At 38.1% G+C, this 27,331-nt stretch overlaps 1 protein-coding gene and 1 long non-coding RNA gene across 3 annotated transcripts in view; both read right to left on the bottom strand.

The window, feature by feature from the left end:
- side-V (sidestep V) overlaps nucleotides 1-27,331 on the bottom strand; it is a 54,080-nt gene that overhangs the window by 23,829 nt on the left and 2,920 nt on the right. Inside the window, exon 2 of one of the 2 annotated variants that reach the window (XM_018012995.2) lies at nucleotides 12,803-13,479. In XM_018012995.2, coding sequence (XP_017868484.1) covers nucleotides 12,803-13,019 — 217 coding nt within the window. In that variant the 5' untranslated portion in view covers nucleotides 13,020-13,479. Of the gene's footprint in view, nucleotides 1-1,451; nucleotides 1,573-12,802; nucleotides 13,480-27,331 lie in introns of those variants that run through there. The other variant, XM_089469547.1, reaches the window with a different exon arrangement.
- On the bottom strand, nucleotides 14,996-16,847 carry LOC149268792 (uncharacterized). The gene is made up of 2 exons (XR_016270449.1): nucleotides 15,299-16,847; nucleotides 14,996-15,237 (listed from the first exon to the last, which is right to left on the bottom strand). It is a non-coding gene; the product is annotated as an uncharacterized LOC149268792 (long non-coding RNA).

Genomic DNA, 27,331 nt, shown 5'->3' with positions numbered 1-27,331 from the left:
TTGTTAAATAATTTCTTTTGTAGACATACGATCTTAATGAAACTTTTAGAGCGTAATCATATGATGAATATGTGTGTATATTCCAAAGCCCAAGTCTCTAGTATTTGAAATACGCTTTTTACAAAAATGAGGGTGAGGGGGTGAATTTAAGGGTGGGGGGTAAATTTTAACAAAAACCGAAATTGTATAAATTGCATATAAGCATACATTAAAAAAAATTTGGAGACTCTAGCAATAAGGGTGTAGAAGATATAATTTTATAACTGGTTTTCGACAAGGTTTTTATCGATAAAAAAAGATCGGGATGAGTTATCGATTTTTAATGATAAACTTGATATGCGCGCTGTAATTACGGACATTTTAAAAAAAAATTGAAGTCTCTAGCTCTTATATCTTCTGAAATCGACGCGTTCATACATACGGACGGACGGACGGACGGACAGACAGACGGACAGGGCCAAATCAACTCAGCTCGTCGCCCTGATCAAGAATATATATACTTTGTGGGGTCTGCCACGCCTCCTTCTGCCTGTTACATACTTTTAACAAAACCATTATACCCTGATTTCCCATTTTCAATGGGTTCAGGGTATAAAAACAGAATCGCTGCTGGTTACAAGACACCTTTTAGTATATAAATACGCCAGCAGAATATTTCAAGCAACACGAGATCAGCTGTTGTTTACTCCCTCGGGTGGCTGCCGACTGCGAGGGCCGGATTTCATATATGTAAGTGTATGCCAGATTTCATATATATACATATACAAATATATATATTTATATATATGTGTGCATGAGTGAGTCGTTAGACAAGTTGTACGATTATCAATCAGCAGCAAGTTTCTCTTGGCGATGTCAATCAATTAGAGTCGATGTTATAGTTTTAAATGGCAAACTAACTTCCCATTAGGAATATCTCAATGGCTCTCGGCGGAGCAGTCTGTAATCAATTCAATGGACTGGACTGGTTTGTTACCAGCCTAGTGCTACAGTGGCATCTGCCGAGTGCTAGACTGGCAATAACTCATTGGACCTCACAGATTCAGATACGCGGATAGACTTTCAGTGCATCCGAACTAGATCGAAACTAGGATGTTTTGCTAGGCAGGTGGTGCGTACTTCTACCTGGTTTGGCTTAAACGATTGCATTCTGTGAATCACAGGGATCCATGATGAGAATAGAGTAGGAGTAAATTAGTTTGGTTTTAACACAAATCCAATACGAGCCACTCACTAGTTCAAATTTTGAGTCTATGCCAATAGCAACAAATTGAAACTAAAGAGGAATACAAAAAATGAAGTTAAGTTTGTAGCTTTCATTCCAATTTTACCTTACCCATCAACTTAATTATCTTTATTCAAAACAACAATCATTATTGGGCTTCAGTTAACTTTTGGTTTGATTAATTATATTATAAGTTTAAAACACGTATCAGTCATATAAATCTTACTTTCAATATATTTAATTAATCTGCTGCCAATCAATGATCAATCTGTTGTGATTTATGTAGTCGATGCCGATTTGACTTCCCAGTTCAAAAACGTTTTTAACATTCAACCAATTCCCAAGCCGTAAGCTCATTAGAGATGCAAAATCATCGACAGATATTCAACACGATGGTTTATCCCACCGATGGTTTCAATCATCGATATCATTTATGGGCTTATCGGTGGACTTACCATCGTTAAAAGAATTAAATTTGTTTTCCTACCAATAATATCATACATTTAAATAAAGCAATGTCTAAATCTCTAAATCGAATTACTAATAGTTGATTTGTAAATTAGTAATTTTGCATCTGCTAGATTATAGATTCAGAGACTGGCGGCAATATCAGGATGACAATTAAATTTGTATTGATTATTCTGTGAATATTTTAAAAAGAAATATACGATCAAAAAATTTATCTAAAATCAAACTCCACTGAAAGTTAACTTGCATAAGTTGATTCAGCTATCCGTTAATTGAGACGATGTATTCACATTGAACAAAATCTATCGATATATTGTAAAATTAATGTTCATCGACACTATCGAGGATTTAACAGCTCTAAAATTAATTTGAAGCTGCTCTAATAAAACATTTAAGCAATTATTCAATCAGTAGATTCACATTTTTCCAACTTCAATCACAAGTCAAACGTGGAAATATATTTTCAGCATTTTTAATCAGTCTACCGCTAGTCATTGCTCAGTCTATTGCATCAATTTAGTGAGTTTATTTAGTCAACATCGATTTCACTTTCGAATTATCTATCAATCCGTAAGGTCATTCAGAGCTTCACCATTCTCATTCTCTTTCAATAGTCTCTCAATCAAGCAGGATTGCCTTAATTCACATGTTGATATCTCTCCGATTTGGCTATGTATTTTTATTAGTACATATATCTATGGCAATTTAAGCCTCTGCGAGTCATGTAGAATTGAAATAGAACTCATGTGCATATTTTCGTTGTGCTTTTCAGCTCACAAATTTTTGGTTAAATCCGACCCGTCCTGCCCCCTCGATAGAAAACTGGCACAGCAATTTTCCATTTTCAGATTCGCATTTTCCTATTATTATTTTGTTCTCGTTGCATTTCGTTTAGTTTTTATTTTCAGTCTGTGCTAGCGTTGTTTAGGGGTTTTTTCTGTGTGATGGTGAGGGAGTGGGGAGAGGGCAGGGGCGACAGACACAACCACTTCCGCCCCAAGTTTTGGCTTTGTTTTTGTCTACTGCCACGCTTTTTTTATACCCTGAACCCATTGAAAATGGGAAATCAGGGTATAATGGTTTTGTTGAAATGTATGTAACAGGCAGAAGGAGGCGTGGCAGACCCCACAAAGTATATATATTCTTGATCAGGGCGACGAGCTGAGTCGATTTGGCCCTGTCCGTCTGTCTGTCTGTCCGTCTGTCCGTCTGTCCGTCTGTCCGTCTGTCCGTATGTTTGAACGCGTCGATTTCCGAAGATATAAGAGCTAGAGACTTGAATTTTTTTTTAAAATGACCGTTTATACAGCGCGGACGTCGAGTTTGCTTTTAAAATTCGATAAATCATCCCGTTATATTTTTATCGAGTATAAACATTCAAGTTCAAATCAGATGCCACTATAGCTAATTGTGAATGTTTTTCTTTTTTTCAAATTTCTCAAATATTCAATATAATATGTAGATCATATGCTGAAAGTTTCATTAAATTCCGTTCAGTCAAAAATTAATAAAAAATAATCAAATATTTGGCCAATTAACAAACGCACGTGCAGCAGCTACAACAAAAACATTCGTTGAATCACATCAGCTGTTAGTTTCGTTTAGTTTTGGTAGATGGCGCAGCAACAGTGAATCTATTTGAGTTTTGCCAGCGCCACTAGCAGGAGTGGGGTGGCCTAGTGTGTTAGCTGCATGACGCTCGATCGAGAAGTCCGCGGTTCGAATCCCGGTCGATGCAACTAATGTAAGTTTTTTTTAATTGTTTCAAAATATTTTTATATTTTCATAAATGAGTTTTCTATTTATTTATATTTTTGAATACACCGAAATTGAAATTTTAACTATACTTTATGTGCGTTTTTAATAGTTTGGTTATTCTAGCAGATTCTTAGAATCACATCAGCAGTTAGTTTCGTTTATTTTTGGTAGATGGCGCTGCAGCAGTGAATCTATTTGAGTTTTGCCAGCGCCACTAGCAGGAGTGAGGTGGCCTAGTGTGTTAGCTGCATGACGGTTGATCGAGAAGTCGCGGTTCGAATCCCGATCGATGCAACTGATGGTAATTTTTTTTTAATTGTTTCAAAATATTTTTATATTTTGTTAAATGAGTTTGGTATTTTATTTATACTTTTTAAATACATCGAAATTGAAATTTCAGCCATACTAAATGAGCATTTTTATTTGTTGGGTTCAGGGTAGTATCTAGTCGAGCACTCTCGACTAGAATTTTCTTACTTGTTTAACACTGCACTTGGGAATACGAACTAAACTGGGGTATAGAAATGGGGACTAGAACCATCACCCCCACCCCGGCCATGCCGAAATAAAAATCTTCGCCACTGGCTGAGTCCATAAAATATGGCGTGTGCATCGCTTGCTTTGTTTGCGTTTAATTTGGAGCGGGAAATGTCAAAAAGCTACACGAAATTGAGTAAACAAACCATTAAAGCAGATTATGAGACTTATAAACATAAACTAAACGAGAGCCAAAAAAAGATTGAGCTGCCAGCAAATATGCAAATTGAATAGTGAAGTGAGGAAAAATATAAGAAAAGCTCCGGCTTGGCCTCACTCGAATCGCTTTTAACTTAATTACCAAACGGCTCGCTCGAGACTTTTGTCAGTTTAACACTTTTTAGTTTTCCGTTCTCAGCTCTCAGTTTTTCGCTTTTGGCTTTTAGTTCTGCTCGACAATTTTGAAATATGCATTAAGTCTTTTTTCGGCTGCGCACTCATGAATATTCAACGCAGCCAAACACTTTTGATGAACTCGTAAATTTTCCGGCATTGCCTTTTAAATATGCATGAAAATTAAATTGGCCTTTGGCTGGACATAAGCTGATATTTAAATTTATATATTTTATATTTTATTGCCGAAAGACTGACGCTTTCGTGTGGCGGAACAAGTTGATTTGTATTTTTAGTTGCTTGCTAACAATTTAATTTCGTGGGGCGCTGCTTAGATTAGGCATAGGAAATACTTTATATCGGAAACTCTTTTTATTGCGATACACCTAGCCCACACACACACGCACACGCACAGGCACACACACCTTTACCTATTGCCAGCTTTGCGCCAAGATTGATGGATAGATAATGTGACTGATAAATCTCCATTACGCAGCATCCTTCTGCTGCCTGACGGCCCGCCTGCCTTCCGTTGAGAGTTAATTTGAGGGCGCTGGAGACAATGATTTGATTTTTGGCACTGTCATTGTCATCCTTAGCAAGGTGATTTGTGGGCACGCCCAGTCATTGGTAACCTGCCAGCCAGTTTCCTCTTCATTTGTCATAGCCCACAGACACAAATGCCAAGTGATTGAGAATGGGCAAAGCAGAAGCAGAAGTGAAAACAAAAACAAGAACAGGAAAAATGCTGCAGCCATAAAATTGTCGATTGATTGGCATCAATGATGGCATTTTAACCAAATCACAGACGCATTCACTACAGATACCCAAATCAAGATTGGGACGAAGGACCACCAAATGCCAACGTGTCGTCGTTAAACCAACCATAACCTTCCATCCGAAAGGTGTCTGCCGTCAATTGTGCTCGCATCAAACTAGGCGCGAATTCGTTTTATAGTTCCACAGACCCAAAGCATATCCTCAAATGAGCGAACATTCAGGACACGCGGCCAGAGTTGAGCCAAAATATTAACACAATATAAAATCGGCATCAATCACAAATGCTGATTCTATCGCAGATATTTCGCTAAGCGGAATTTGGGATGGGAGCTGAAATTGATTTGCCTCCAATTACATTCCAATTTTAATTTCAGGATAATCATGCAGTTAGCTAATTAAATACACATCTAAATTTGTTCGCATCTATAAATAAATGCCGTTATTCCATTGACTGGAATTATTTGAAAATGATTTAAATATGAGCGCGCCGTAGGCAAATTGTGTTTGCTGAAATGATATAATATCGATTTCGTTATGTAAGCAAAGCAGACAATTTGCTTGTGTGCACAGACAGTGCGAAAGAGATGGCGTATGTGTATGTGTGTGTGTGTTTATTAAAGCATTTCATGTGAAAATAAATAGTACGAGGCGGTAGCAAGAACAACGGACAAGAGCAACAAACATCAAAGAATGCAGCACAAACACACACACACACACATACACACACCTACACCCAGATATACAGACCATAAGTAGGGAAAATCGCTTATGCAGGAAGCACTTTTCTTCGGGGCTCCTGCTGAGATTTTCCACGCAGCAGCGACTGCTGGTGCTGCAAGGATAAGAGCCCGAGCTCTTATCCTCTAACTCTGCGGGCTCTTTATGCTGCGCTCTGCTGTGAGCGCTGCGAGTGGTGCGAGTGGTGCGAGTGCTGCTGCTGGTTTGTGTGTGGGAACGTGATTTCAGCATAATTCCTTATATCAGCGCATAAATGGAGCATGCCAGTGACACACACACACATGCACACATACACGCATTCACATATGGAAACAAACACTCACATAGTCACAGTCACGGCCACATGCCGCCAGGAGCCAAAGGACCAAGCTGCACTTTTCCAGTTTATTGCTGCAGGCAGGCAGGCAGGAAGCCGCGCGGGAAGCAAGCCGTCTGACAGTGGTTCTCAGCTCTCAGAGCTCACATTTATCGCTGGCGGGTCAAGTACATTAAAAACGAATGCCAAATTTGTTGAAAGTCCCAGCACACATCCATCCATACATATGTGAGAGGCACAAGCAAAAAGTCTAGGACGACTCAAACAACTCGATATGTGACGATGGGCGGTTAAAGAATTTGACTCATCTATATGCAAGACAACGCATTCGTTGCTTCCATTAAGTATTCACGATTCTTGAAACAAAGCAATGAATGCTTTGCTAAAGTAGAGAATAAACAATGGTTGTTAACCTCAAATAAGCATTCTTATTAAGTTCTGCATCTAAAACTATTTCCCCAAGTTGTTTCCTTTTTGAATGGTTATATTTAAATTATTATTTGTGGTTTGACTTTCTAGAAATAGTTGTTTATTTAAAAATTAAGTATTATTATTTATTTTTAGTTTTTTGAAATTATTATTCAATTAATTCTGTATATTTTAATTGAGCAAAAGACTTTTATTATTTATATTATTTTTTAAATCGCTTTCAAAAAAATAAAAAATATGTGTTTTAAATAATTATAAAAAAGTATATATATATTTTTTTTAAAGCACTTTCAATAAAAAATAGTTTTTTAAATAATTTCAAAAAATTCCATAAATAATTTTTTAGATTTTATTTTAATTATTGTAAATCAAAAAATAATTGTATTTAATTTTTTTTTTTTTTTTTTTTTTTTTTGTATATTTTGAATTTTGAATAAATGCAGGTAAAAGAGAGATTTATTTGCTTTGACCATTCATCCTTGTGATTTATTGATTAGATTCAGTTTTTTCGTTATTTAATTCTTCAATTATCTATGCCAAATCCGCATAAATTCCATTTACAACTTTACTCTCATTTACTCTAATTTACTGCATAAATTCCACTAATTCAACAACTCTACTCTCAATTAATATGTCTAATTCTAATTTACTGTTACATTTCAAATAAACTATATGAATAAGTATAGAACTACTCAAGCCACCCACGACATGCCGCACACAAGACCAACTCCGAACATCATTCAGTTACCGAAAATCGAAAATCATCGAGTGCCAATTTACAATTTGTGAATCGAAAAGGCAACCGACGCCAATGCGCAATCCGCAATTCCCATTTCGCAGGCGGCGTATGACCAACAGGCGGATGAATCGCCAACGTCAAAGCCAGGCCCAAGCCCCTGCCTTGACCGCGCATCAGCATACGTACATACATATGCATGTGTATATGTATATGCTGCTACATTCACACACGAGCTAACACTCAGACACAACCGTGTGGCATGCACATCGATAGGTGTGTGTGCCAAAAGCCGAATCATGAAATTCGAGCGCTTTAAAATTGAGCCCATTGATTTTTGTGTTGAACGTGTCCTTGCCTCGCACCGCACTCTCCTATTCCCTACTCCCTCTCTCTCCTCTGTGTGTGTGATTGTGATTTTGGTATTTGTTTTAAAAATATTTCTGGCTTTGCCGCATTTTCATTCATGCCACACAGCAGCGTCAAAGGCACCAAAACCAAACCATTCACATGCACATTCACATTCACATTCTCATATCCATTCCGATAGGATATTCTGCTGCGAGTGGGTAATTTTTCAAGTACTTGGGTGCCATGTTCCAATATTGTTTGCTTAGGTTCTGTGAGTCAAGAGTCAAGAGAGCGTAGCAGCAGGAGCAGCCGCAGCCGCAGCAGCAGCAGCAGCAGCAGCCGGCCGTAAAGGGTCGGGATATCCTATGTGTGTTTTATGGTTTTTTCCAATATATGTATTGGGACAAGAAATCAAGGATTAAAATGAACAACATCCGTTCAGGACTTTGCTTATTTGCGTTCGCGCTTAGCGCCGTCAAGGGTTTTGATTTCATCAGCATCAGGATGCTGCGGGTGTCCCAAAATAAAAAATAAATAAATAAATAAAAAAAAAAAAAAAAAAAAAGCCACCATTTATACAAATTGTTGTACAAATATTTGGCTTTCAAAGTTGCCTGCCAAAAGAAAACAATGAGACGACCTCTGACCTCTGGCCAAAGTATAAAAAAAAAACCAGCAGCAGCGAAATTCTTTATTGTATTAATGGATTATTTCAGTGTCAAAACATCTGCGCTCTCCTAACGCATTATTTTGTATTATTTTATTTTATTTTATTTTCGTTTTGCTTTTTATTTTTATTTTTCCATCTGTTTTTATTATTTATTCAAAACGAGACCCTGACATATTTATGTACTTGTTTTGCCTTTATTGTGGTTCCGCGCGCTTAAATTGTTCATATATATGGAGATTGTTTTATTGGTTCTGCTTCTTGGTCAATAATTGCTGGGAAATGAAAAATTAAATCTGCGAAGAATTCCTGGAATCCAATTACCATAGAAAGGCTCATTAAAAAGCTGTGACAAGCTCCTGTCGCCTGGCAACAAAACGTTTCGTAAATGTTCCCGTTAAAGCCGTAAGGCTCGTTGTGGGGGGTTTTATTTTAGACTGGCCTTGAAACTGGTATTATTTACGAATTTAGCGGTATTTTTAGATTCATACGCAACGAAATGACCCTATTTTCGCTTTCAGCGCCAGGGGCTATTTAATTGTTTCGCTTCTCCCCTGTCGGTAGAGCTGCAATTGTGCAAACTACAAATCCTGCCAAATAGTTTGTTGCATGTTTAAATTACATTACGAGCCACAAAAAAATAGCCACAAGCACAGCTGGTGCACAAATACAAAGAGCGGAGCACAAAAAGCCATGTCAATTTTCTATTCCAATTGGCCAAACATACAAAAGCCAAGGGCTGCCCAAGTGTGAAGGGGGGTGGGGGTAGCAAAAGCGGGCAGGCAAATACAGTTGTAGGCTCGTTTTTATTTTTATTAGCCACATTCATTCCAATTGCGGCTACTCACACACACACACACACACTCACATGCATGGAGTTCAAGCGGACAGCTAAGCACATGCCACAAATTGGCCAAAAGGAAAATTGAGGCGTTTGGTAAACTTTATTTTTTCTTCGTTCGCATTAAAATGCACTTGTTAACAAGTAATTTGTCGGGGAATGGCAGATATTTGCTTATCGCAGTCATGAAATCAGTTCAACGAAATAAAAAAGGTTGAATATTTGATTAGATAGCAGCGCCGTCGGCCAATTGGAGGTCTGTTGACCCCGAACCCTGGCGAAAACGAAGGAAAAGGACAACGTTTCCTATTTTGCATTTAATGTAGTCCAAACTGTTTGAGACTTGATTGCTAATTGAGGCTTTTGGACTTGGGGGAACCAGTTGATGCACAATATGTATATGTATATATAATAAGAGCATGAAGTGCAGAGCGAGGATGCACTTATAATTAAGATAAAGACAGCTTTATATGGGGGCGAATTATGAGACGCTCTTCCCACACATAAAATTAAGTACTTCAATAAGTCTCAAATGTACACAGAACACAAAAAAAAAAAAAAAAAAAAAAAAAAAAAAAAAAAAAATACAACGTAATCTTTCTCAAAGCAGGCCTGAAGAGCTAAAAAAAACCTCATTACGCATGCAGAGGGGAAATCGGAGCTATATATGTACTTATACTGCTTATAACTTTAACACTTAAGCCGCAATGAACTCGACTTGCAGCACTTGAAAATAATACTACAATATGGTTATGGTTTTACAAAAAGAAGAAGAAGAAGAGGGAAAAATAAATAGGAAGGCAAGGAGAGTCAAATGAAATCCCCAGTGGAATCAAATCAATTTCAATCAAACAAATGCAACCGTCCGAGGAGAGGCTCAGGCATCGAAATCCACTCAAGTGAACCAATAAAAACAAGAAGGAGAGAAAGAGTAAGAGAGAGAGAGAGAAAATTATACAAGCAAGGAAAAAAAGAAATGAAATCAAGCCCAAGGCAGGAAAAGTCAAGAAATTAAAGGGCCGAGGGGTTGAGCAGTCCAAAGTGGAACAGAGTTCGGGCATTTTAAGAATGAAATTGAAATGAAATGCATGTTACAAAATAATTGAGAATAATCGAGTTTAAATCACATTTACTTAACGCTGATGACGACGATAATGACGATCAGCTGTGGATGGCATCGATAACAACGGCAACTGCTGTCAATGGAGCGCGATTCGAGGGCTGCCCTGAGACGACTGTCACAGTTTGTCACCAGCATCAGCAGCGGCAGCAGCGGCAGCAGCGGCAGCAGCGGCAGCATAAATCCAATTACACATGGCACAATTCGAAGAGGAGTATATATATACATATATGTATGTATATGCATGCTAGACAGACGATTTGTATGAAAATTTAGAGCCCACCCCGCAATTGAATCTGAGTCACATCCCGGTCACAGTTGCAGTTGTCACCATCGACAAATCGCTGGCCCAGCCAAGCGCAACATTACAAACTCGAAAAGTGCATTTCCATTTGCCAAGCACCAAAGTAATTAACGGTGGATGTGGATGTGTATGTGCGTATGTATGCGTGTTTGTGCTGTATTTCGATGCCAGATGTTTGACCTGAAAGGTTACGCCTCCCCTTCGAAAAGAGTCGAGGCCGAAAGTCAACACACAATCGAGCAAATAGAATTTAATCATAGTAGTGTGCCGTAATGAACCAACAAGGACAACAACAGTCCACAACCGGAAAAGCAAAAAAAAAAAAAAAAAAGAAACCCTCAAACATCCATTGATAATTTCAGGAAAATTGATAAAATTTCATTTCATGTGCGTGAAATTCATTTAAAATAACAAAATTAGGCTTAGGTGGGAAAATACTTGGGAAAAGTGTGTTTCCAATTTCACATTTTATATTTTTATATTTTTCAAGATAAATCTTTTTAGAAATATATAGACATTAAAAGTTTGTATCTAGATATTTCATTTTATTTTTTATATACTTTAATTTAAGACTGTAACAGATACGTGTTAGTTAGATCCAGACAGACAAAAATTGAAAAAAATTTCCTGACAAAATTTGACAAAATGTCACTTCATGAGCCTAAAGTACATTAAAAAATTTAAAAAAATGTAATTTGGCTTTGAAAATTCTGGACTACTGTCAGCATTTCATTTTATTTATTAGTTGATTGAAATTTTATAATTGAATTCAATAAAAAATATTTATGTTATAATAAATAAATATTATTTCCAAGAAATTATATGCTTTAAACTAATTTTGTTTTGGTTAGTAGTATTAGTATTCAAATTTATAGAAATTGTGAAAACTTTCTTCAAATTTATATATAGAAATATATATATAAATAAATATATATTTATTTTTTAAATATATGGTATAACAAACTAATTTTTAGATTAGTTTTAAATATACATTAATAAATAAATAATAGCAAAAAATTAAATTAAAAAGGAAATAAAAAAGAAAAAAAATTATTAAAGTAAATATATTTATTAGTCTGCAATTATTTAATTACGTAATTCAAATTGTAATGCCATATAATAATATGTAACATTTCTATTTAAAGCCTCTTTAACCATATGAATGCTCTGGCAATTATCAGTGAATATTTGCATTACTGTTTTACAATCTTTTTCTATCGCACTCTATTTAATACTTCGTAAATTTAAATTATATTGAGTCTATTATAACAAAAAAAAAAAAAAAAAAATTAAGCAATTCGCTGAATAAAAACTTTACAAAAAATTCGGTAACATAATAGGGACAGTAAGCGTTTATTTAACCATTCAATTTTTTCTATGAAAGTATTTTATTTCAATACTTTGCTTTAATATCATATTTATAAATTATTTAATTTTTTCTATTATTTGAATATGTATATTAATTTATACATTTGAGAGTGTTTATATTCAAGTGTGTAAAATAGTGTACATATTAAAATAATAATAATAATAATGTTGCAGTGAGAAAACATGAAATATTAATTAATTTGCATAGAACTAACTCTTAAAAGTACTTTTCTCAAGATATAGCTTATACTCCTGCTCCATATATGTTTTAGCCCTTTATGTCAATAGCCACCCCTGAGCCACTGAGAGTTCATTGTTATGGGTCGGCAATGCCCAAACTAACCTTTATTCAACAGATATAAAGAAAAAAGTAAAACCTGTCAAAATGTTATTCCCATTTTCTTTTTAATTTAACGCTCATTTTCGAGCCAAAACGCAATGCAACCGAACCTCCGACCGAGCACACAGCAACCCCTCCAGCAAAGTGTTAATGTCTAAATTGCTTTTCTTTTCTTTTCTTTTTTTGTGGCTGTTGCTGCTGCTATTGTATTATTCGTTTGGGTTCGCTTCGGCGTGGCTCTGTAACCCTGCGCAGTGTTCAGCATTTCCATTTCCAAACATTTCGACTTGTGTTTTTGCGGTTACGCTGTTTATTTTTCAATTGAGGTTTTGACGCAATTCCGTCAATGGAGCTGCCAATGTTTTATTTATGCCACCCCCTGGCTGAATTGCGCCCGAAACGATGAGAGTGTGTGCGTATGTGTGTGTTAGGGCATTGTAACCCCATCAGCTGACTTGTATATAGTATGTGAAATGGAATCTTAGACTCACCTTCATCAGCCGTCGCCGGGTGCTGTTCGCCAAGGCAGCCGGGCAGGTTCAGGGCGAGGGCGATGCCAACTAGGGCGACCCACAGGACTGGCAAGCAGGACGACTCCTTGCCGCTGTTGTTATTGCAATAGTTGCTCCTATTGTTGTTGTTGGTGTTTTGATAGCAGTTCTTGTTCTTTTTCGTTGTGCACATCGTGGCAATTGCGCGCTGCGGCATTTCGCAGAGTGGGGGCAGGTGCTCGATCTATTATAATTTTAACTTTGATATTGGCTGCCTTATTTATGCAGTTAGCAGTGGGTGTTGGGTGGCTGTTGGCTGTTGGCTGTTGGCCCCACTCACCTGGCCCCGTCGAACCGTGGAAAAGTGCTTTGCACGTTTCGCGTTGTCAGCGCTTAAAGTTTTCGCGTTGCGTTTGGTAATTTCGCGCTTTTCATAAGTATTTCATTTCGCCGGGGAGCTTTTCCGAGTTCGCATTTGATATTTGTATATTGTTCATTGTATTGCATTTGTATGCATCTCTCTCTCTCTCTCTCACACACCGTCTCTGTGGCTCTCTCTCTATTCTTGTCTCTTTCGCACACTAGCCACAGTTTGTTTTTCGCTCTATAAATGTGGTTTTTCGTGTTGTTTCAGTTTGATTTGATTTGCATTTGGTCTCTGCCATAGCCATGCGCCACTGTAAATAGAAAATGGAGAATTTTCACGAATTAGTTTTCATTTATGCATAACAACAAAAACAGCTACAACAGCAGCCAAATATTGAATTGCAATTGAATTGAATCATTTCTATTGCCATGTTGTGGCTTGCAAAGAATTTCGATCGTTTTTCTTTTGCTAGATTATTAAACATTTTGTTGCCACGACTCGAGCGGATTATTCTCGACAACATTTTTGCATGTTGTTTTAATCTATCTCTCTAAGCCGATTTGCGAAAGTGCAGCAAAACATTTCAAATTTTTGTTAGATGATATATTTTTAACCAAAAATATTTCTAATTACAAAATATGAACCAACAAACATGTTTATACACAATTATTTAAAGGTATTTAATTTGATTTATATACGATTACTTAAAGAGATTTTATTTGCCATAATATATGTGATACCTAATGAAATTCGCTTGCTTCCCTTTGCCTCTCATTTTTCCACTGCCTTTCCATCAAATACCATCTACGTACACACACACACACACATATTCTTGGCCAACATATTTTAGAGTAAACCTGCAACAACAAAGAGTTAAGCACGCACATCAGCCCAGGGGAGAGACGAGATGCCTTTGGCATTGGGCAGCAAGGCTGTGGAGAGGTTTTGCCTTTAGTAAAAATAACTCATTTGGAATGCATGGCCTCTGCCGAAGACTTAAGTAATCATTTTGATGGCAACTATTTAAATATTAAAAATGCCTGAAAGCGGTTTCAATGCTGGACAGGCACAGCCTGGGAGCAATATGGCTGATAGATTACCGTGCCCACCTCGGAGAGCTGCCAAGTGGCCAGGTTGCAGTTGGTCAGCTGCTGCTGGGCCCTCGGGCGAGGTAAGCAATAAATAAATAAATATTTATTTTAATATTAAACAACAAGAATGCTGAGCTCTCGCTGGGGGTTTAATGCGAAAGGAGCATTTTCCTGAAGCTTTCAACATGACAAAACAAATTGACCTCAATACATTTTTGTTCTTGTTTTGTTGTTGTTGTTGTTTTTTTTTTTTTTTTGTGTAACAAATAACTCAGGATTGTCGTGAAGTCGACCAAAAAAGGTCGTAAATGTAACCAAATAAAAGCGCACAGGGTGAGCGCAACTTATTCACAACTTGCACGCACACACAGACACATTGGGGGGCTGTCATTCACAGTGAAAGTCTCGGTTGTGTGGCCAGGTGAAATATTGCTTAATATGAAGTAAATACAAAGATTTAAGTAGCAATCAGGCTGCAGCGAGCAGCGAGCAGCGAGCGTTTCCCCTAGACTTGTTACGTATGTGCTCCACTTTATTTTTCCTGTTCTGCTTTCCGCAATTTCGCAAGATTTTCTTCTGGCCAAGCGGAGGGCTTCCAGCAATTCCTCAAATGCAAACACAAGTATATTCATACACCCACACACAGACACACTACTTTGACACTTTAACAGGTGAAGTGGGAACAAATAGACACAGGCCCGCTCGCACATGGCTCGGGGCAGAGATAGAGCTGGCTAACGTAATTGGAAAATATATTAACATGAAATGTACAACAAATAATATTTGACATCTATTGAGAGGGACACCCGTTAGTTCTCTGCTTCATTCTGCATCACTATCCTCGGAGTCGGACTCAGACTCATCTTCGGTGGAGTCGCCCTCATCTTCGTCTACAACCACAATCAACGGCTTGCCATATTTTCTCTCATAATAGGTAAACGATTGGCGGCAAACTGGACATCGACGATTATAGCGCACTATCTCACAATAGGCGTCCATACAATCAAAGCAAAAGGAATGCTTGCACCCGAGTATTACCTCGTTTTTCTTCGCCATCAGGCAGAAGGCGCAGCAGTCTAGCTCATCATTGATTGATTCCATTCTGTTTTCGATCTAAATATATTTTTTAGAATTTCGATTTTTCAGTTTTCGACGAATTTCGAAAAGCAACTGTTATATGAAATATTAAAAAAATCAATTGGAAAACTAGCTGGGATATTCGTCTAGACTATACCCTGAACCCCAAATGGTCCGCATGTGTAAATATATTTTTTATGGGGTATTTACTGCAGAAGAAGCCTATAAAATTTGTTGACTAAATAAAACCGGGTTCCTCAAGAAGAAAAATATTATTAATAATAAAATGAATAAATAGGGACATTCATCAACATTCAAAACCCTTCTGCTTCTACCAGCACCGTTACTTCACTGCTCACAAAAGTCTATTTAAAATAGCAGCTGATGATTTAGTTATTTTTAATTATTATTTAATTTAATTGCATTTGGATACAATGAGGCTCAAAAATTTGCACGAGTATGTGAATACACCTATTCGAAAATATATAAACAACTTGGCGCTGCATCTACGCGAATTGGGAATCGACTAAAATTTGTATTTAATAACTTTTGCGTTACTTAATGGATTACAATGAAATTTTCAGCATATGCTCTACATATTCAATTGCGTATATTCATTTTAGCGAAAATGTAAATTAAATTAATTTTCGTTAATTGTAGAGCCGGTACCCAAATTCCATAAAAAAAATTAAAATACATTAAATACATTAAAATTAAATACATTATTTACAGAATCTAGCCCGAAAGCCACAAAATATATTACCTATTAACTGGGCTGTAACATTTTTCTTGTCATTAATATTAATTGAGTGAAAAACAACAAGACGATTTCATGTACTGACTGACAAATACATAAGAGAAGTGTCACAGGGCGTTTATTTTTAGTTCTAACCTGCGCTGCGCTCCTGAGCACTGGCTGAGCCCACACTGAGTGTGTCAGAGGTGAACTCTACGTAGCAGTGGGAGCCAAAATAAAAGTAGCTGCCAGCTGGCAGTGGAAGGAAACTACCAACTACCAACTGGCAACTGGCAACTGGCAACTGGCTACAATGCATGAATTGCCATTCATAATATTAGCGCGTCGAGGCGATGACGAGGACAGCGAGGACGAGACACGTTGAGGCAAACAAAGCGCTTGAGCCATGTGCAAGTGTATTATGTATGTATATATATGTATATATATGTATGTATGGTACATATATTTGGTATACAGTGTCGTATATAGGCTGGCTGTTGGGCCCACAAACTACACGTGTACGCAAAGCAATCAACAAGCAGGATACGAGGCGAATGAGTAACATAAATAATAAAAATGAGAGTTGCTGGCGCAGTCACCTCCTTCACGAGCCTCCACTCACTGCTCCACCACTCACAGCATTCGCATGAATGATGTCTGAATGGTAAATGTGTGAGTGGCAGCCTGGCAGCCTACCAGGCACAAGGATATCTGAAGTGAATAGGCAGAGCGAGTCCTCGCAGTACGCTGCTTATTTATGCTCTGCCTATTGGTTCCACTTGAGACCCGAGACCTCAGAGCCCAAAGCACCGAGCATCGAGCACAGAGCACAGAGCTCCGACCTCAAACCAGAGACGTCCCGCCCGCATATTAGAATCTAGCGCAAATAGAAAATATTTATGTATTATGCAAAGCAAAGCGCGTGGTACATTTGGTCTGGAGACGTTGCCGAATAATGGAAACCTGTTGGCTGAAAATCTAATTTTCATGCACGCACCGAGGCCAAGGCAGCCCCCATGAATCGCGCCACGTGTAAATTCAAGCGATCCGAGACAGGTCTCTGGCACACTTCAAACTCCCACGTAGCACAGCCACAGGCTGGCACATAACTCAAAGGGCGCGGCAGACGCTGGCGGTTAGAGCCTTCACATGGGTATTTAATTTGGGGCTCACAAGCAGGATACGTTGCGGGCAGGTAAACGCAGGTGCCACACATTCGCCAGCACATTCAATGCGCATAGACAGAAGTCTAGCGAACGAAAGAGTCAAGAGAGATGGTCAATTGTTTATGGGCCTATTGTCGATTCGCCTGGCACTGGCAGAGGGCAAGGATTTCCCTGGGGAGCCCAATAAAATACTGAATAAATCGGGCAAATGGAAATCCCATTTTCCCCTTTATCTTACATTTCTTACTGCCGATGGATTGGGCCATGCATATAAGGCAAGGCCGAGCTGCCTGCATGGCTGACAGACTTTCTTTAAGCTGCTCAATTCATTTTGTTGATTTTCGGGTTCAGCTAGACAAACCCCCGCAAACAATCATGAAATTCTGCACGCCAAGCCAATTTGCATAAGTGATTTGCTGCTGCTGCTGCTGCTCCTACTTCGACTGTCTGTGGCTGTGTCTGTGCCTGTGCTGGGTGTTCCAGCTCGGTTCACATGATCTCTTCATTCACATCCTGGGGCGCATCAAATGCTGTCTTCCTTCATTGAGGTAAACTGCGTCAAAATAGAACGACGTGACAGGCGCCAACAAATTTATGAACAATCTCTACATGCAAAACGAATTTGAGACTCGATTCTGTCCACCCAGACTAAGAGACTGACTGACTGGACCATGTCACATTGCCAGCTTGTAGCTGTAGCTGGGGCGGGTAGGTGGTCAGGCGTACAGCTCACTCGGTGGGCTGCAGTACGTAAAATTAATTAAAAAGGACGCATAGCGTTAGTCAAGGATTGTTGGCACAGACTGTGCCAGACACCGGCCACAGCGGACAGACTTTGGCACACAATGAATGGGCAAAAAGATGTCAACACTTTATTCAAGATGATGACGTCGTCGTCGCTGTCGTCATTGTCGTTGTTGTCGTTGTTGTCGTTGTTGTCGTTGTTGTCGTTGTCGTTGTGCTGTCCATTGTTGGCTGTCATTGTTTCATATTGCTCTTCTCATCGTCGGCGACGTCCTTCTGCTTCTGCTTCTGCTTCTACTGCTGCTGTTTATGAAGTGCCAGGATATCTGCACGTCGCCTTAGAACAGGGCGCATTGTTAATAATAGAATCTTGCTACTATTTTTGCTTGTTTCGCGTTACAAACTTCCAGCAACAGCAACGGCAACAACAACAACAACAACTACAAGCACTTATTCTTTATTTTGTTTCCACTTGAGTCTGCAGGGAATTTCCTTTGAAAGAGGTTGCTTTGCTCTTTCAATTTCTGTTTCTCTTTCTTTTACTGTTTCTGCTTCGGCTTCTGCTTCTGCTTCTGTTTCTGTTTCAGTTTCAGATTCGGCATCTTTTCTTTTCACGTAACGTCTGTTTGGCCAGCTCTGTCTTAATATACAGCTACTCTGAATAATGGGCGCAGAAGCAACATATTTTTCTACCCCGTCGCTTGACATTTAAATAATTGAATTTAATATTTAATGCCCAGGCTGTCAAGTGAGTCTGAAATAATAACGAAACTCGAGGCTTCTGCCTGAAATCTAACCACATATATTTTATGGCATAATTAACTCAATCTGATCAAAGATTTTTGCTTTGAATTTCTGGCATTCTTTTTTGGCTAGGCAAAATCAAGAGCCTTAAAACTCTTATTAAACCACTTGGCTTGGCGAAAAAGCCACAAAAAGTCGAACGACTTTTTTCGAGTGATATTTAAATGTTCACGAAACTTTCGTTCAGCTTGGCAATATTCTCTAGATTTTCTCTCTCTGTCTCCCTCTCTCTTACCCTCTGGTTGGTCACACAAATTTATTGCTGTATGCGATGCCAACTTTTAAAGTGCAATAGCAAAAATGCATTTCACATGTTGCTCTGTATATTTAACAAAATGAAAAGCAAATAAAATTGCATAAAATTTCGGTGTGAAAATATTTGCTATGGAAAATGCAACGCCAAACAAAACAATTTTCATTTGCCATTTTTTTGTTGGCGCATATTTTAATAAAAAATATGCATATATATGCATATATATGTATGTATATGTATGTGTTTTTTATATGATCTCTATATGCATGTATTATTTCTGCGAGTTTTTTTAATTAATAGCAAAAAGTCAACGCGACTTCGTTATTCGCTGTCCCAACAGGGATCAACTGGCAGGACACAGAGCACAGGACACCGGCCAATGAGCAGGCAAAACGTCAACGCCGACAAAAGGCTGAATTGCCAAATGGCAATCAACGAAATGTGTAGGGATTGTAATTAACTATGAGATACCCTGGAATATAGACAAACGCCTGAAAGTGTCTGCCGAGGCACAAAGAAGTAGATAGAATGCTATTCGATATGTAGATATAACTATATGCTTCACTAGAAAATACCCTGTAATATATATGACATTTCTCTTGCTTCCACTGGCTCTGAAGTTGGCATAAAATATTTTTAAATATATTTCATCTCTACAATATATTGTGCTAGACCTCGTCAGCATACCCCATCAGCCTAGTCGAGTACAGGGTATACCTCACGGCTAAAAGTCATACAAAATGCATTCGTGTAACTGTAGTTCATATAAATATAACAACAATTGTTTATATAAACGAAAGCGAACCCTTGCCTTGACTTCGACTCGTCCCCCTAAAAAAAACTGTTGCATCTTTTATTTGTATATGTATTTCGCTCTCGCTCTCTCTCTCTCTCCCTCTCGCTCTCACTCTGATATTTCGACCGACAGTTTGTTTGCTTACAAAAAGAATAAATAAAAAAGAAACTGATTTCCTTTTCTATATTTTTTCTTCTTTGTTTGTCGCCGCAGCACTGGAAAAAAAGGAGCAGCCGCAGCGCAGCTCGTGGGGTTCGCGCTGGAAATGCCGGGTAACGATGCAATGGGTATGCGGCACACCCATACACCTACACACCTATACCCCTACACACCTATAAGCTACACACACACGCAGTCACTCTGGGGATCCTTGGCGTTTTTCAAATGGATTACAAAATGTTTGGAAAATTATTTTCGAATGTGCCGCCAGAGAATTTTTGTGGCCTGGCTCCCGCATTTCGCAGCCCTTTACCGTTCCTTCAGCATTTAACTGCGGCTGCCTGTCAAGGGGCAAGGGTGGCATATTGGAGAGGGGGTGGGCGGCGGGTGTGGTTTAAACATGTTTTATTGGCTCGCTCGCATGTTCTCAAAATGTATTTCGTGTGCGGGTGCTCGAGGCAAGGAAATGACTGGCTAGAAGGCCTGAGAGTGAGAGAGAGAGAGAGAGAGAGAGACTGACTGAAGGGAGCTGCTGTTGCTGCTGCTGAGTGGCACAACAGGAAATTATTAGTGGATGTAGCACAGAGGGCCAACTGCCGGCGCGTCTATGCTCAATGGTCTGTGGGTCTTTGTCTGGCTGCGTGTGAATGCCTTTTGAGGTTTTCATAGCCTACGCACGTGCCAAAGCCAAGTTTGCCAAATGTGCGCGAGTGTGCGACAATTAATTGATGCCTTCCATACTACAGTATATAGATAAGTAAACGTATCTCTCTCTCTTCTCTATGTGTGTGCCATGATAAAACAGGATCTGCTACTCGCAGCCAGTAAGTGGGCTGAGCTGGCTCTGCTGACTGTCAACTTAATTGGCTGCGGTGTGAAATTAATTGGATTTTTACGCACTTTATCTTTTGTTTTAATTACCGCCCAAGCACACAGGTCAACAAAGCACAGCCATGCACACACTGACTAACAAACAATTGAATTTTCTTAAATTGTATGTTTCGTAACGCGGCTGCATTAATTGAGCATTTAGCTGGACTATCGATTTTGCTTATCGCCCTCGTAAGTGAATGGACTTTATCTAGCCGTCCATTAACTGCGGCTCTGCCCCCAGAGTAATGTACTATGAATTATGATGCGTATGGCATGTTACAACCACCATAACAACTAAAACAATACCTGTAAATAACACACACACACACACATACATACATAAGAACACACTCGTAAAGAAGCAGCCAGCACTTTGGTCGCACTTTGGACATTACGGAAAGTTCCCTAATTCGCCGGCCAGACGCTCAGCCCCAATGCTGACGGCAGCCAAGCCCCCGGCCAGAGTCTCTAATGGAGATTAAGTTTAACCCACAGCGGCGACAACATATAAAAATGCCACTTATAAGTGCTTTTGCTGCCCGTGCACAGTATACCCTATAATTACCGAATATCAGTCATTATTGTGCATACGATTCTCATTCTAAGCCATGTACATATTAGTCAGCTGGGTATACCCAACATTTGCGCCACGTGCTCAGGGTATGCAGAGCTTAAATTGCGCTTTTCTGTCTCTCCGGCCACACGGCTTACTTTGACATATGCATAGCAACACGAAACAGCGCAACACGCAGACCAAAACTGAGGCTGGGTAACCGAGCAGGAGGCGGGAGGCGGGAGGCCAACTGAAGCTGGAGTCGGGGGCGGCTGTCGGCTGGCGGCTGGGTCACGCACAGGGCACAAATTTTTCATCGTTAACAGCCATAAAGAAGGCAAAAAGCGACAACAGCCAAGTGACTATCCATTGGCTGGCACCAGGGTATAAAGGGGCCAGGGCCAAGAGCAGAGGCTGGGACTGTGACTGGGGCAAGGGCAGGGGCAAAGGCAGAGACGCCGACAGAGTTGGTGCAGGGATAGGGCTAAACCGCAGCTAATGCAAAAACAAACACGGCGGCCAAACAAATTTGCACATTGCACACACACACACACACACGGGGCAGAAAAATGAAAAGATAGAAGAAATGGAGAGATAGAGAGAAAAGGTACATGATATTGTTGGATGAGAGACGCTTAGCTTTAGTGCAAGTTAACCAACACAAGCGGCAACGGGTGCTAATAACAAGAGCAAGCGAAACCGACAACAGCAACAACAACAACAACAATAGCGGCAACAACAGCAAGCACTCCTCCTCCCACAACAACACGTGTTTGAGGTTTTACTTCTTTAAGGCAAGCAGCAGGAGCAGGAGCAGGAGCAGGCGCATCTCTTTGTCGGCAACTGCTTTGGATCCCTTTTAGCTTAGGGCTTGTTGTTGTGGAACGCTCAGGAAATTGCTTAAAAATATTATAAATAATCTAGCAATGAATGCACATTATTAGAGCTGTGCTAATCACACGGCTGTCGAGCCAACATGCAATTTGTAAGCCACAGTGGGACAAGATTTAGTTTCCTTAGAAATTGTGAAATATATTAAAAATATGCTTCAGCTTAAACAATATCGTCAGGTCGATATAAATCAGCTTATATACAAAAATATATATATTGTTACATGTAATTTTCTAATCTATATCTAGTCTATATTTTGCTCTATATAATGCTCAGCAAATTGCTTCAAAATATTATAAATATTAAATTACAAGAGCTGAGCTAATCACATGGCTGTCAAGCCGACGTGCAACATGCGTAAGTCACAGTGGGGCAAGTCTTATTAGAGATTTTTAAATATATATATTTATTATATATATATGTATTATATAACGAATGCTTCACAGTAAATCAAGAATTTTAAATATTTATTTTTAGTACATATATGTATATTATATATTATATGTATATTATCAAATACTTGTAAACTCACAGTAGGGCAGGTCTTTCAAAAGATATTGCAATATTAAAATATCAATGCTTTAGCTTCGCCAGAATCAAAGCATATAAATGCTTTGCTTAACATTTTAAAATCTTTTCAATATTGGAAAATAAATCTTTATTCAACCATAATCACATCGTGTCATGTAAATAGTGATCCTTCACATTCTCTAATCATTTTAGTTGGATTTCTCAGTACATATCACCAATTTGTTCTATGAAATTTTCATATTATTATAATAAATTATTTCAGAAAAGTTCAGCAAGAAAATAAATAATAATTTTGATTGTTAGTTTTTATATTGATTTTTAGTCGAAGTAACAGAGAATTAAAGTAAGCTTAAATATTTCATTTTTCTTCAAAAATAATAATAGTTTCTTATAGCAATTATAGCAAAGTAGCTTTAAATTTCCATAGAAATTATGGAACTCTAGCTGGAATATAATAGAAAAGCAAGAACGTGCAGGGTTGACGTGCTGTAATGCATACTCGTATATTAGGGAACCTTCCTCCCCTGCATACCTCAACTCTCTCTTTACAATTTGATAAGAATTTGGATTGAGATATGCAGTATGATATCTTTTAGATATATGCCTTACCCCTTCCCCTGCATTGCCTTTATCTATGTCTTGCATCACTGTGCGTTCGTCTTTGGCCCTTTATTCAGCATATTTGGAGCCACTGTGCTGCTACGCTATTCAACAGTGGTCGCGTCTTGTTCTGCATTTATAATATTGGTCGTAGCCGCGCACAGCACATGTGCGGCATTTATGCCTTTGAGTGTGGCGCCAGCGTCATGTGTATGTATGTGTATGCCACCTAGCTAGAATCTCTTGCTTTTCCCTTTCAGCTTAACAATATGCAATCCCTTTGGCTGAACAGGGCGGGGCTAAAAAGGGGCGACTAGGCGTGAATTATGACCTATTGAAACCTCAAACAAGTCGCACCACAACAACAGCAAGAACAACAACAACACCATCGAGAACAGGGAGCACCACACAGAGTATTACAACACCTACGCGCCCTGACTCATTCCGTCATTTGTTGTGCAACATATTCACTCGGTGCTCTGTACTCCGTTCGTTTTTTCATTCTTTTATGCTTTCTATGGGTCTCGGGGCGCTGCGTTCCGTACTGCCAGCAATTTTTACTTTATGACTTTATTTTGTCCTCGTTTTATGCATTTTTTATGCTCGACGTCGCGGTTTTTCTCACTTTGTTGGCCAACAACAAATCCACTGGCAGTTGGCGTTCCCAGTTCCCAGTACCTAGTACCCGGACTACCGAGAGCTCCCAAGTTCCCAGTTCCCAGTTCCCTGTTTTCGATCCCATTAGAGAGTATTACCACCCGCCGCCGTTGTCGGCGTTGTCGGCGCTTAGTTCGCTTTTTGTTGTTGTCGAAAGAGTTTTATTATTTATGCATTATTTAGTTGAAGCGACAATTATTGGTTGTTACGAAGTTTTATGAGCCCAGAGGATAATGTAAGACATGTGTGGGGCATTAGTTGAGCCACGGCTCCCCCGAGGATGACAATGAAAATGAGAATGCACACACACACAAACACACCCCCATGTCAACTGACAGCCGATCAAAGGCGTGGCCTTTTAACCCTTTTTTGCTGGCCGCACTGTGAGTCAACAGACACGCCAAGTTAAATATAGTAGACGAGGCCAAATCAAACGAAATTTAAGCCACAGAAAACGGGGCACTCGTAAACCATAGCTAAAATGCATTAAATTTAATTTATAGATGGAAAAGGCAATAAAACTAGCTCACAAACTGATTAAAACATAATTTATGATATTATAATTGCACAAAAAAAAAAAAATAAATAAAATAAAAAAAATAAAATAAAATAAAAATGAAAATTGTATAAAATAAACGTAAAGCTGGTTAAATTTAATGAAATTGAAGTTGTGAAAATGAAATTAATTTTTAGGCAAAGAGAGAGAGAGAGAGAGAGAGAGATGGTGAGAGGGAGATATGACACGGACAGCTAAGGCCAATTTATTGAAAAAAGGACGAAAGAGAATATGAAATGAAACGGAATGGAATGGTGTCGTATGGAATGAAATGAGAAACGCACGCGCAGCACTGTGCATAAAAAGACCCAACTGAATTATGTACCATAATAAAAAGTTATGACTGTAAAATTTTTTAATTGCACATTTGGGAGTTTTCGCTGTTGTTGTTGTTGCTACTGTTGTTGCTTTTGTTGCTGTTGCTGTTGCTGTTTATTTAATTTTAAATTGCGAGCACAGACTGTCAACGTTTTTCTGGTGCTTTCTGGCTTTCATTAGATGCCGTAAAACAACGACTTCATCGACATTTCCCATTCAAATTTGTCGCAAGACAATGACAAACTTTATTTGGCTTTTTTGCGGTGCTCGAAAGTGAAACAAAAGTTAAACACATTACAGCAACAACAAAAACAAGCTGTTGCTACCATTGTTGTTATTATTGCCGTTTTTGTTGTTGTTGGTGTTGTATTCTTTTGTTTTGACTGGGCAAACATCGTTAAAGTTTTTCTCTTTTTGCTTATGCGAAAAATGAGCGATTAATGGCCTTTAGGCAAATGTTTTTCACCGGCTTTTCCTCAATTTGCTTATGTGCTTTATTTAAGTGTGTGCGTGTGTGGGTGTGTGTGTGTTTGTATAAGTGTTGAATTTTGTTTGCTGCTCCTGCTGCTGTTGTTGTTGATGTTTCTGCCTGAATGAGAAAATTGAATTTATTAGCACAATTTTGCGGTTGCGCTGAGTTTAAAGACTCGGCCAAAAATGAAAAACAAAAAAAAAAAATAAAAATATATATATTAATTATGGATTTCTGAAAATTTATTAAGCTTCTTTTTTTTATTTGTTTCGAGGATCAAAAGCAATGTAATCCTTACTTGTTAAGTATATTACATTCTGTGGTTTCATTTTAGAGAATAAAAAGCCAAATAAATTCCTTTTTAAATGCTTTTTTATTTCTGCTAAGTACTTATTATATTTGTATGCGCATATAAAAAAGTGGCTTTTCATTTAAAAAATAAATATACATATTGCGTATTTGTTCTACTTCTTGTACTTAAATGAAAGGTTAAACCTTATTTTCTTTTTTTTTTTTGTAATTTATTTTTATACCCTTTTAGGAAATGAGGGGAGTGTATATGTTGCACGGAATATCTCTCTTGCTATGCGATGCTTTGCCTGTCTATCTTTAAGGTAGAGAGTCTAAGTGCGAAACATTTCGTTCTTTGTACCCAGGAATCATAAAATGTTAAGATTTGTTGTGAAAACTCAGGAAGGATTATCTTGTTCAATATAATATAACAACATTTTATTAAGAGACTTGCAATTTCGAACATATTTACTTATTATTTGCAACAACATTTTCGTTTAGCTGCATCTATTACGATCATGTTAAAGTAAGAAAAGAAGAACTACGATGTTTTATATCTGAGATTGCTAAGTTGTTAATTATGTACTAATGCAGTAATACATAAATAAAAAGATAAGTAGAAAACGAAGGATGTTTTAAAGTTATTGAACACTTTTGCTGACAAAAACTAAAATTCAATAATTACATCCAAATGTTCAATATAAAGAAGGAAAAAAAAAAAAATGACTCTTTGGCTCGTTTCTTTAATTTCATTAAGACTCTAAAAAAGACTAAGAAAGTCTATTGTTCTTATCTATTGGTAAAGTTAGTAAATAAATAGCCCATTGAGACGACTCGGATATAAATTGACCTGATTTTGTATCGTGGACGACGATTCAGTCTGCCTGCGATGCTTTTACTCATTATTTCTCCTATTTAATAAGCTGTCTAAATTGAAGCTCTGTACTTAAATTAATTTTCAAATTGTAAAAAGCTCTTAAATACTTGCACCTAAAATTCCTTTCTTATGTATTCTGGAAAATCAATAATTTCATTCCTGCTTTTATATTTTATATGTGAGTCAATATACATTCTAAAATAAATATTTTTTCACAAGAAACTTTCACAGTTGCTTTTAAGAAAATGACTCAATTCTTGTTAGACTTTGGCTAATAAATATTTGGTACCACATCTGTGGGAAAACGAAAGTTTTCCAAACGGAAAGCATTTAAAAAGTTTGGCCAACGGAATTCAGGCATATGATGTGCCATTTGGACAAGAGCTAATTTGCTTCCTTCTTTTAAAACATTTTTATTTTAATCTCGCCAAGTGAATTTACAAATTAATTAAAACAACAAACAAAGCGGCGACAGTAAAGGACAAGCAACAGTCCGCACAGTTCCACAGGTCAAGCAAATAAAAAAAAGTTACAAAATACCAAAATGAAAATAATAAAAATACAAAAATGGGAGGCAAAAAAACTGAACCGCTAAAAAGTCGAGAAAACCGCAGAGCAAAACCAAAAGCAACACCAAACAAACACACACACATATATTAAAACGAAAACAAAATTAAGGCACTAAAACAACAACAACAAGAACAACAACAATGAACA

This window comes from Drosophila arizonae, chromosome 5, assembly GCF_054131065.1.
Source record: "Drosophila arizonae isolate 15081-1271.41 chromosome 5, UAZ_ARI_1.0, whole genome shotgun sequence".
Lineage (NCBI taxonomy): Eukaryota > Metazoa > Arthropoda > Insecta > Diptera > Drosophilidae > Drosophila > Drosophila arizonae.
Note: the sequence above shows the minus strand (reverse complement) of the source record. Positions and strands in the feature narration are given on the sequence as shown.